The following is a 12048-nucleotide window of genomic DNA, read 5'->3' as shown; positions in this document are numbered from 1 at the left end:
TAACACAGTCATTGTGGATAACACAGTCAGTGTGGATAACACAGTCAGTGTGTGGATAACACAGTCAGTGTGGATAACACAGTCAGTGTGTGGATAACACAGTCAGTGTGGTTAACACATTCGGCGTGTGGATAACACATTCAGTGTGTACTTTAGATAGCACATTCAGTATATCGTATACATAACACAACATATGTACATAGAGCATGCAGCATGAGTTCTTTGCACACTGAATTCTCTGCGGTATCACAGGTTCTTCCTACGTTCAATATTCTTAACTTAGAACCTCATTAGCTGTTTCTCTGTTGTCTCAACAAGTAATAACCTGAGACACTAGGTCAAAATGCCCTGGAAAAATTGACTTCCAACTACATGTGTGATGGATAAAACTCTGAAATCATATTTCATATTTATATAATCAGAGGCTCTGACCACTTGGGTTCATTCTCATTATTGAAGTCATCTGAAGCCCTTGGCAGAGTTACAGCCCTGTACCTCACGATGTAGTGTTTGAGAATACTTGTTATATTTTCAGTAATATATTTCAGCCTTATTTCGAAACTGGCCTATTTCTGAAGAAATCTTTTTATTGTTAAATTGAAGTGAACTACAGTGGAATCTTTATTTGTGGTTTGCGGTGCCACGAGAATGGCTGTGTGTGAACTGAATGTCACATTTCTATCGAGGGAGGAGCTTTGCTGACGTTGGGGTTGAAGCATTAATGAGAGCCCAGAATTGTTTTCCAAATTGGAATCTAGTCGATTTGCCAAGAATCAGATTAAGAATGGCCCGTTTGTTGAAGAAAATTCTTCCAGGGGTGTCCAGTTGTACTTCTTGCTGGTTTGTGTCTGTCCTGTGCATGCATGGGTCACATGTTGACATTTGCATTGAATCCATGGCCCGAGAACACGTAGGCTTCCTGTAGGAAATACAATTTGCAAGATGAAATTAACTTGGGAAAAACCAATACCGAATAATAATTTGTGTTCCTCTGGGCTTCCCTCTGGGTTTGGCTGGAAGGTGAGTGATGGAGTTATTCTAGTTTATTGTGCATGTTTCCATTCCAATCCATTCCACAGTGTTCCAGCATGGTATGTGGCCACAGAACCCTATTGCTTCGGTAGGGAGTCTATCCATTGTCTTCATTTCCCTGGCAGTCTAATGGTGTATCTCAAGTCGCTGGCAGTCTGGCATGGTATTTGATGGTGGTGAGGTGAGCAATTGGAATGGAGAATTGGTAGTGCCTTTAGCCTCCATGGATAGCAGTGGTCCAAAGCTGAAATGGAAGCCAAGCTCCATGTTCTCTTGATCAGTTGAGCTCTTCCGAACAGAGGCTCAGACTACCAAAGCTGAAGGCCTCAGCATCTAGGCACCCTGGTGGTGCGAGGGGATGACCATAATCCAGGCATGATGCTCAAATTCCAATCGCAGCTTCCAGCTGCCCCAGTAGTGTGTGATTAAGAAAGAAAGACTAGCATTTCTATAGTGCCTTTCACGGCCCCAGGACGTCCCAAAGCACTTTACAGCCAATGAAGTACTTTTTAAAGTGTAGTCACTGCTGCAATGTAGGAAACGCGGCAGCCAATTTGCACACAGCAAGATCCCACAAACAGCAATGTGATAATGGCCAGATAATCAGTTTTAGTGATGTTGGTTGAGGGATAAATATTGGCCAGGACACTGGGGATAACTCCCCTGCTCAAATTCGAAATAGTGCCGCAGGATCTTTTACGTTCACCTGAGAGAGCAGACAGGGCCTCGGTTTAATGATTCATCCAAAAGACGGCACCTCCTACAGAGGAGCACCCCCCTCAGCACTGCACTGGAGTGTCAGCCTAGATTTTGTGCTCACGTCTCTGGAGTGGGACTTGAACCCACAACCTTATTTACATAATGTTTCCCTACATTACATATAGACAACACTTCCAAAGGATTTCATTGGCTGTAAAGCACTTTGTGACATCTTGAGGTCATGAAAGGTGCTATAGAAATGCAAGTCTATCTTTCTTTCTGACTCAGAGGTGAGAGTGCTACTACTGAGCCATGGCTGACACCTAAAGTTTGAAGTTGAGTCTCATCTACCAGAAAGTACAGTCCCGATTTTAACTGCAGGTGGATTCATAGAAACATAGAAACATAGAAGATAGGAGCAGGAGTAGGCCATTCGGCCCCTCAAGCCTGCTCCGCCATTCAAAGACCGAATGGATGAACTACAGAAGTTGTTCATCCCAGTTTGGCATAAAAATAAAACAAAAAAGGTGACTCAACCATGGCTAACAAGGGAAATTAGGGATAGCATAAGATCCAAGGAGAGGACATACAAATTGGCCAGAAAAAGCAATAATCCTGAGGATTGGGAGCAGTTCAGGATTCAACAAAGGAGGACAAAGGGATTAATTAAGAAAGGGAAAATAGAATATGAGAGTAAGCTTTCAGGGAACATAAAAACTGACTGTAAAAGCTTTTATAGATATGTGAAGAGAAAAAGATTGGTGAAGTCAAGCGTAGGTCCCTTGCAGTCAGAATCGGGGGAATTTATAATGGGGAACAAAGAAATGGCAGACCAACTAAATACATATTTTGGTTCTGTCTTCACAAAGGAGGACACAAATAACCTCCCAGAAATACCGGGGAACATAGGGTCTGATGAAAGGGTGGAACTGAAAGAAATCAGTATTTGTAGGGAAATGGTGTTAGGAAAATTGATGGGACTGAAGGCCGATAAATCCCCAGGGCCTGATAATCTACATCCCAGGGTACTTAAGGAAGTGGCCCTAGAAATAGTAGATGCATTGCTGGTCATCTTCCAGAACTCAATAGGCTCTGGAACAGTACCCATGGATTGGAGGGTAGCTAATGTTACCCCACTATTCAAAAAAGGTGGCGGAGAAAAAGCAGGGAATTATAGACCGGTAAGCCTGACATCGGTAGTGTGGAAAATGCTAGAGTCCATTATAAAAGATGTAATAGCAAAGCACTTGGAAAGCAGTGACAGGATCGGACAAAGTCAACATGGATTTACAAAAGGTAAATCATGCTTGACTAATCTACTGGAATTTTTTGAGGATGTAACTGGTAAAATAGATAAGGGAGAACCAGTGGATGTGGTGTATTTGGACTTTCAGAAGGCTTTCGATAAGGTCCCGCATAAGAGATTAGCGTGCAAAATTAAGGCACATGGGATTGGGGGCAGGGTATTGACTTGGATAGAGAACTGGTTGGCGGACAGAAAGCAAAGAGTTGGAATAAACGGGTCGTTTTCCGAGTGGCAGGCAGTGACTAGTGGGGTACTGCAAGGATCGGTCCTAGGACCCCAGCTGTTCACAATATATATTAATGATCTGGATGAGGGAATTGGATGTAATATCTCCAAATTTGCAGATGACACAAAGCTGGGTGGGAGGGTAAGCTGTGAGGAGGATGTCATGAAACTCCAGTACGATTTGGACAGTTTAGGTGATTGGGCAGAAACATGGCAAATGCACTATAATGTGGATACATGTGAGGTTATCCACTTTGGAGGCAAAAACAGGAAGGCAGATTATTATTTGAATGGCAATAGATTGGGTAAAGGGGAAGTGCAAAGAGACCTGGGTGTTCCTGTGCACCAGTCGCTGAAGGTAAGCATGCAGGTGCAGCAGGCGGTTAAGAAGGCAAATGGTATGTTGGCCTTCGTAGCAAGAGGGTTCGAGTACAGGAATAAGGATGTCTTGCTACAGTTGTACAGGGCCTTGGTGAGACCGCACCTTGAGTATTGTGTGCAGTTTTGGTCGCCTTATCTGAGGAAGGACGCTCTTGCCATGGAAGGAGTGCAGCGAAGATTCACCAGGCTGATACCTGGGATGGCAGGAATGACGTATGAGGAGAGATTGGGTCGATTGGGCTTATACTCACTGGAGTTTAGAAGATTGAGAGGGGATCTCATTGAAACCTATAAAATTCTGTCAGGCCTGGACAGACTAGATGCAGGAAGGATGTTCCCGATGGTCGGGGAGTCCAGAACCAGGGGTCATAGGCTAAGGATAAGGGGTAGGACATTTAGGACTGAAATTAGGAGGAATTTCTTCACCCAAAGAGTGGTGAACCTGTGGAATTCTCTGCCACAGAGGGCGGTGGAGGCCAGTTCATTAAATATATTCAAGTAAGAGTTGGATATATTTCTTAAGGCTAAAGGGATCAAGGGATATGGGGAGAAGGCAGGGACAGGGTACTGAATTTGAATGATCAGCCATGATCTCATTGAATGGCGGAGCAGGCTCGAAGGGCCGAATGGCCTACTCCTGCTCCTATCTTCTATGTTTCTATGTTTCAATGCGATCATAGCTGATCATCCAAATTCAGTACCCTGTCCCTGCCTTCTCTCCATACCCCTTGATCCCTTTAGCCTTAAGAAATATATCCAACTCCTTCTTGAATATATTTAATGAATTGGCCTCTACTGCCTTCTGTGGTAGAGAATTCCACAGGTTCACCACTCTCTGGGTGAAGAAATTCCTCCTCATTTCTGTCCTAAATGGCTTACCCCTTATCCTTATACTGTGACCCCTGGTTCTGGACTCCCCCGCCATCGGGAACATCCTTCCTGCATCTAGTCTGTCTAGTCCTGTCAGAATTTTATAAGTTTCAATGAGATCCCCTCTCATTCTTCTAAACTCCAGCGAGTACAAGCCCAATCGACCCAATCTCTCCTCATACATCATTCCTGCCATCCCAGGTATCAGCCTGGTGAATCTTTGCTGAACTGCCTCCATGGCAAGAACATCCTTCCTCAGATAAGGCGGCCAAAACTGCACACAATACTCAAGGTGTGGTCTCACCAAGGCCCTGTACAACTGCAGGAAGACATCCTTGTTCCTGTACTCAAACCCTCTCGCTACGAAGGCCAACATACCATTTGCCTTCTTAACCACCTGCTGCACCTGCATGCTTACCTTCAGCGACTGGTGCACAAGGACACCCAGGTCTCGTTGCACTTCCCCTTCTCCCAATCTATTGCCATTCAGATAATAATCTGCCTTCCTGTTTTTGCCACCAAAGTGGATAACCTCGCATTTATCCACGTTATATTGCATCTGCCATGCTTCTGCCCAATCACCCAACCTGTCCAAATCATTCTGAAGTTTCTCGGCATCCTCCTCACAGCACACACGCCCACCCAGCTTTGTGTTGTCTGCAAACTTGGAGATATTACATCTAGATTCCCCGCTCAGGCCCGAGTTAAAATTACAATCGGGTCTCAATGATGTCATCAGGCCGCAACATGCATATGTAAGGAAGGACCCTGTTGGCTCCGGGCGGGTGTCCTCGCTGCCTGCTCAGGAGAGCAGATTAAAATTGCAGATGTTGCGATCGTGGCGGCTTTCAGACAGGCGAGAGCCAGGGCGATTTTAACTGCCCACCCGCCAGGTTTCTGCTGAGCGAGTAGAGTTAAAATCACTCCCTGGGTCCAATTCTATTGGAAACACCACCACCTCCAGGTTCCCCTCCAAGTCACACACCATCCTGACTTGGAAGTATATCGGCCGTTCCTTCATCGTCGCTGGGTCAAAATCCTGGAACTCCCTCCCTAACATCACTGTGGTACTACCTTCACCACACGGACTGCAGCGGTTCAAGAAGGAGGCTCACCACCACCTTCTCAAGGGCAACTAGGGATCGGCAATAAATGCTGGCCTTGCCAGCGACACCCACATCCCATGAATGAATAAAAAAGAAAGCTCTGAACGCACCCCGAAATTTTGTAGGTTAGAAATGGCCCAGTGAAGAGAGATGAGGAGAGTAGGACAATGAACCAAACTAGCACTAGGACCTGGTAGTGATAGCCCCATGCTCAGTCCCCAGTTCAGTCCATTCCAACTTCCCGTCCTGACGTCAGCCTCCTCCTTTGGCTCAGGTTTGACATTAAAAGAAAATGCTGCTGTCGGTGCCACGGGCAGGATTTAGTCCTTATCCCTATTCTAACCGTTCATCAAAGAAGGTAAAAAAAAACCCAGGCCAGTTCTTTGACCTGATCTCTGCTGCGGGACTACGGTGGTGAAGTGCGGTTGGGGTAGGGGGGGGCTGTACATTTCGGGGGCTCGGCATTGAGGGGTGTTTATGCACCGACCTCAGCACTTTGAGCACTTTCAAAATATTTTTGATCGGCTTTTGCGGCGTTGCTGCAACTTGGCAGGGAAATTGACTTCTTTGCTCTCTCTTTGGGAATTGTGAGTTTTCAACTTGAGAGAAAGTTTCTCAAAGTGCAGCCGGGCCGGTGTGTGGGCGGGGGGAGCGTTTAACCTCACTGTACAAGGCTGTGATTTAATATTAGCATTTCAAGTGATCGCTTCAATAAAGAGGAGGAGGTTGGTTAAAGGGGGGTGTTGGTGGGAGATTGGGCCATATTCAACATGCATATAATATGGTAGTAACAAAACCGAAGGGGGGGAGAGAAGAAAGACTGGATCGTTCAATACAGTCATATCGAAAGTATCCAGTTGCACAAACGCATTCCTTTCTCGTGTTGGGATAGAGGCGAGGGCTCTTTTTAAAAAACTGTTTACCATATTCTGATAAGATCATTTCATTCTTGTATCAAAGTAAGAGTGGCTTTTTTAACATGGACGGGTTTTAAAAATCAGATCTCTGCTTTGTGCTGTGAATCTGAGCGGTGTTGTTACATTGTAACTTTCTGGGTGCATTTCCCACTTAGTCGGTGTTTAAACTCGCCCCCTTTCTCCCCGTTTCGACGATTTGATGCTCAGGTGAAGATGTGGACGGTTCTTCGGGACGCAGAGAGGGGTTGCCAGTGACTGACTGTCTCGTTATTTCAACTGTTGCTGCATCGTTACCTTTAGGGCATGTGGGAGCTTATTCTGGGGGTGGGGGGGGGCGGACCTGGACACGATGCTCTGTGCATCTGGTGTGTGCAACATTGAGTGAGCAGTAAAAAAAACACATGCAAGTGGTACCTGCATTGGAGGATTCTTATCAGCTCATGTCTGATCGATAATATTTCCTCTATTTAATATCAGATTCCTCTCTCTCTCTCTCTCTGAATTAAAGCGCCGGACCAGCATGTGATGTGTGTTCAATATATGAAGTGTCCCCCTCTCATTTAGGCTGCTGTCCCGTCGCTGGTTTCAATTTGGAAATCTGGGGACGAAAGTAAGCTTGTTTATTAGCATTCAGCAATGAGTTGAATGTCCTGTCTCTTTGTAGCAAAGATGCTGGTCTCCCAAGTTCAGAGGTTGTGGGTGGGTTTGAAAACACGCGAGTCCAGGGTGATTTAAACTCGAGTGTCACTGCTTCAATTTAACCTGCTTGCTCCATTTCGTTTCTCTCTTTTTTGGTCCCAAAATACACTTGAAAATTCGGCTGTTTTTTTTTTATCGGTTTAGTCCTGGAGGACATTATCTGGAGTTGACGACTCAGGTCGAGTCAGATACCCGGAGAGACAAAGACTGCAAAAGAGCGAATAAAGTTAGGCACCCATAAGTTAGGAGGACATAAACATCAGGAGCAGGAATCAGCCAAACATAGAGAATCTTCAATGATACTTAACAGTCTAAAATGTTACTAAAATGTTGGCACAGCTATCTATAACAAAAATCTCTCCTATTTGATCCCCTAATTGGTTCATCCCTATAACTGACTTGATTTGATCGCTTTAATTCCTCGTCGACTTTTGCAGAAAGCTTTGCAGCCTCTTGCTGTTAAAAGTGCCCCCCCCTCTATCGATAGGTAAAGATGTGTGGGAGGTGGGGGGGTAAAGATAATACTCGTTGAACATTCACCAGGGTCCATTGCCCTCCCATCCCGTCCTCCTGAAAATTCCTCGCTTGGCCTTCACGTAAAGCCCTTGAACACTCGCTGCGGCGGGTTATTTGTTTAGATGTTGCAGTCATTCAGCAGTCCTGTGCTCCCAGAACTGTTGAACCCCGGAAGCTTCGCCACTTCACTTTGTTTGAAACACTTAACAACAATCCAGTGTCTCTTTTTTGTATATTAAAAAAGCCAAAATAAAACCGGTTCAAAGCGCGCAGGGCGGTCAGGTTATTAATACCCAGGGCCCTTAATAAACCCAGAAACAAAAGATTTTTTTAAGGGAATTAAAAAAGCGAATGAAACTGCATGCAATCATTTTTAGCTTTCGATATGCTCACTTTGCTCATGGATAGATGTTTCAAAGTTGATCTCTCTTCTCCCCAAAGTTTAAAAAAAATACATACAGGGACCGAATAAATATCAAAGTATTTAACTTTCTACACCTCATTGGTTGAACAATCTTTACGTTTGGCGTGGGGTCTATCGTGTAACAACTGGATTAATGCTGTCACAATTCAGGGGCGAATCCACTAACTGGCATCAATTTCACAGGGGGGGGAAAGGTGACAATTATATACAGAACAGTAACAGGCCATTCGGCCCAACTAGTCGGTGCTGGTGTCTATGCTCCACTCGAGTCTCCTATTCTATCTGCCTCATCTCAGCCTGTCAGAACCATTTTTTTTGTTCAATCATGGGATGTGGGTGTCGCTGGCAAGGCCGGCATTTATTGCCTGTCCTTAATTGCCCTTGAGAAGGTGGTGGTGAGCTGCTGCCTTGAACCGCAGAGGGCAGTTAAGAGTCAACCACATTGCTGTGGGTCTGGAGTCACACATAGGCCAGACCGGGTAAGGACGGCAGATTTCCTTCCCTAAAGTGAACCAGCTGGGTTTGTTAACAACAATCCATTACTGACACTAGTTTTTAATTCCAGATTTTTATTTAATGAACTAGAATTTAAATTCCCCAGCTGCCTGTGTTGGGATTGTGAACTCACCTACTACGGATCATTAATCCAGGCCTCAGTGACATAACCACTATGCTACCGTACCCGCTTTTATAGGTGTTTCTTAAAACTTCTGCATCGTAAAATACGGTGCTGTACACTGCATATAAACGGTAAGCCGACAGAGTTACTTGTGTTTCGTGATTGAAGTGATTTCGTTCTCCAGATAACTTTAAGCATTTCTTGACATTCCAAATAGGATGGCCCACATTCTGCCTTCGAAAGGCGAAGGTGTTGGGAGTTCCTCTGTTTTAATCATTGTCTGTAAATGTTACTCAAAAATGTTTATGTATATATCTATATTGAGGAGCAATTGGCAAATTGATTTGTGTATGTTGTTTGGAGACAGAGCGCCTGTGTATTTTCATAATAAACAGTCTCCACGACCTGTCCAAAGCTCCAGGCTTGAACGGGAGAATTTGCCGAGATTGCTGTTGTTGAAAAAGGCGTCAATTGCCGAGGTGAGAGGTTCAAGAGGCTGGACTGCAAAGGGGTGGAGGAGAATTGCAGGCACCGATTACCGGAGTGAGGGGAAGGGGCAGCAGAGATCTAAAACATGTTTCCCTTTTTAAAATAAAATCTGTTTGAACCATGCCTTTGAAAGTAACTCCCTCTGACAAAAGGTCTGTCTGTCTGGTGGGTTAATCACCTTGCGAGATTTTTTAATTTGGGTTAGGGAATGAAATTCACGCAGGCTGCAATAGTTCCGATTTAAAAGGGAACAACTCCTGCCCAACTCTCTGCTCGGGAGACAGCACATGGCGCTGTGGAGTAAAACTGAGCGAATAATTGTCACCTAAAGCTGGAAGGAAGTTAGAAAGACTGCGGCAAAAAAGAGCTCGGAATCTCGGCACTGAGAGGAAAGGGTGGGGAAATTCTCATCGCAAGATATAGGAAAGCAATGATCTTCCACTCACTGAAATATATCCTGTGATACCAACCTATTAACCAGGGTCGGAATCATTCATTACAATCTAATTGTCCCCTTACTGTTTTATTATTAATGAGTGGATTAGAGCAAGAGAAATCTATAAAACTATCACCTCGGTAAAATATTCCAGTCTTTAGTTCCTGTGCCATTATTCTTTTTAAGACCGCTGCAAGATCTTATTTCCAGTGTCTTTTTTTTTAAGGTCCTGTTTGCAATTAGCTTCAGTTTTCGTTAACACAAATTCCTGGTCTGATTGCACTTTCAGTGGCTCCTTTGGATGTAGTCATCAATATGATAATTATTTAAATCTCTGCCTGTGAGTGACCCCAAGTTGAGACATGTTGTTTAGGAGACACAGGCAGGTTTATATAAAACCCGCCCGCACCTTCTAGTCCAGGCTGTGTGTGTGTGTGGGGTGGGGTGTGTGTGTGTGTGGGGTGGGGTGTGTGTGGGGTGGTGTGTGTGGGGTGGGGTGGTGTGTGTGTGTGGGGTGGTGTGTGTGGGGTGGTGTGTGTGTGTGTGTGGGGGGTGTGTGTGGGGTGGGGTGGTGTGTGTGGGGTGGGGTGTGTGTGTGGGGTGGTGTGTGTGTGGGGTGGTGTGTGTGGGGTGGGGTGGTGTGTGTGTGTGTGTGGGGTGGTGTGTGTGTGTGGGGTGGTGTGTGTGTGTGTGTGGGGTGGTGTGTGTGGGGTGGGGTGGTGTGTGTGTGTGTGTGGGGTGGTGTGTGTGGGGTGGTGTGTGTGTGTGGGTGGTGGTGTGTGTGTGTGTGTGGGGTGGTGTGTGTGTGGTGGTGGTGTGTGTGTGTGTGGGGTGGTGTGTGTGGGGTGGTGTGTGTGTGTGGGGTGGTGTGTGTGTGGTGTGTGTGGGGTGGTGTGTGTGGTGGTTGGGGGTGGTGTGTGTGTGTGTGTGTGGGGTGGTGTGTGTGTGTGGGGTGGTGTGTGTGTGTGTGTGGGGTGGTGTGTGTGGGGTGGGGTGGTGTGTGTGGGGTGGGGTGTGTGTGTGGGTGGGGTGTGTGTGTGTGTGTGTGTGGGGTGGTGTGTGTGTGGGGTGGTGGTGTGTGTGTGGGGTGGTGTGTGTGTGTGGTGTGTGTGTGTGTGTGGGGTGGTGTGTGTGTGGGGGGTGGTGTGTGTGTGTGGTGTGTGTGTGTGTGGGGGTGGGGTGTGTGTGTGGGGGGGGGGGTGTGTGTGGGGTGGGTTGTGTGTGTGGGGTGGGTGGGTGGTGGTGTGTGGTGGGTGGTGTGTGTGTGGGGTGGTGTGTGTGTGTGGGGTGGTGTGTGTGTGTTGGTGTGTGTGTGTGTGGGGTGGGGTTGTGTGTGTGGGGTGGTGTGGTGTGTGTGGGGTGGTGTGTGTGTGTGTGTGGGGTGGTGTGTGTGTGTGGGGTGGTGTGTGTGTGTGTGTGGGCTGGTGTGTGTGTGTGTGTGGGGTGGTGTGTGTGTGTGGTGTGTGTGTGTGGGGTGGGGTGTGTGTGTGGGGTGGTGTGTGTGTGTGGGGTGGTGTGTGTGTGGGGTGGTGTGTGTGTGTGTGGGTGGTGTGTGGTGTGTGGTGTGTGTGTGTGGGGTGGGGGTGTGTGTGTGGGGTGGTGTGTGTGTGTGGGGTGGTGTGTGTGTGTGTGGTGGTGGTGTGTGTGTGGGGTGGGTGTGTGTGTGTGGGGTGGTGTGTGTGGGGTGGGGTGTGTGTGGGGTGGTGTGTGTGTGTGGTGTGGGGTGGTGTGTGTTGTGTGTGTGGGGTGGTGTGTGTGTGTGTGGGGTGGTGTGTGTGTGTGGGGTGGTGTGTGTGTGTGGGGGTGTGTGTGTGTGGGGTGTGTGTGTGTGTGGGGTGGTGTGTGTGTGTGTGTGGGGTGGTGTGTGTGTGTGTGTGGGGTGGTGTGTGTGTGTGGGGTGGTGTGTGTGTGGGGTGGGTGTGTGTGTGGGGTGGTGTGTGTGTGTGTGTGGGGTGGTGTGTGTGGTGTGTGTGGGGTGGTGTGTGTGTGTGGGGTGGTGTGTGTGTGTGGTGTGTGTGTGTGGGGTGGGGTGTGTGTGTGGGGTGGTGTGTGTGTGTGTGGTGTGTGTGTGTGTGTGGTGGTGGGGTGTGTGTGTGGGGTGGTGTGTGTGGGGTGGGGTGTGTGTGTGGGGTGGTGTGTGTGTGTGTGTGGTGTGTTGTGTGTGTGTGTGTGGGGTGGGGTGTGTGTGGGGTGGTGTGTGTGTGTGTGGGGTGGGGTGTGTGGTGGGGTGGTGTGTGTGTGTGGGGTGGGGTGTGTGTGGGGTGGTGTGTGTGTGTGTGGGGTGGGGTGTGTGTGGGGTGGTGTGTGTGTGTGGGGTGGGGTGTGTGTG

The 12048-nt window shown here is 47.4% G+C and overlaps 1 protein-coding gene across 1 annotated transcript in view; it reads right to left on the bottom strand.

Annotated features, from left to right (window-relative positions):
• Positions 1-868: 868 nt before the first annotated feature.
• The window catches only part of LOC147096982 (uncharacterized), a 22858-nt gene continuing 11678 nt past the window's right edge, over positions 869-12048 (bottom strand). Inside the window, exon 5 of the mRNA XM_085972524.1 lies at positions 869-919. Within this exon, the coding sequence (XP_085828650.1) occupies positions 869-919 (51 nt within the window). The remainder of the gene's footprint in view (positions 920-12048) is intronic.

This window comes from Somniosus microcephalus, chromosome 33, assembly GCF_052327205.1.
Source record: "Somniosus microcephalus isolate GS21.2 chromosome 33, FLI_Smic_1.0, whole genome shotgun sequence".
Lineage (NCBI taxonomy): Eukaryota > Metazoa > Chordata > Chondrichthyes > Squaliformes > Somniosidae > Somniosus > Somniosus microcephalus.
The sequence above is the reverse complement of the archived record's forward strand: the minus strand, read 5'-3'. Positions and strand labels throughout refer to the sequence as shown.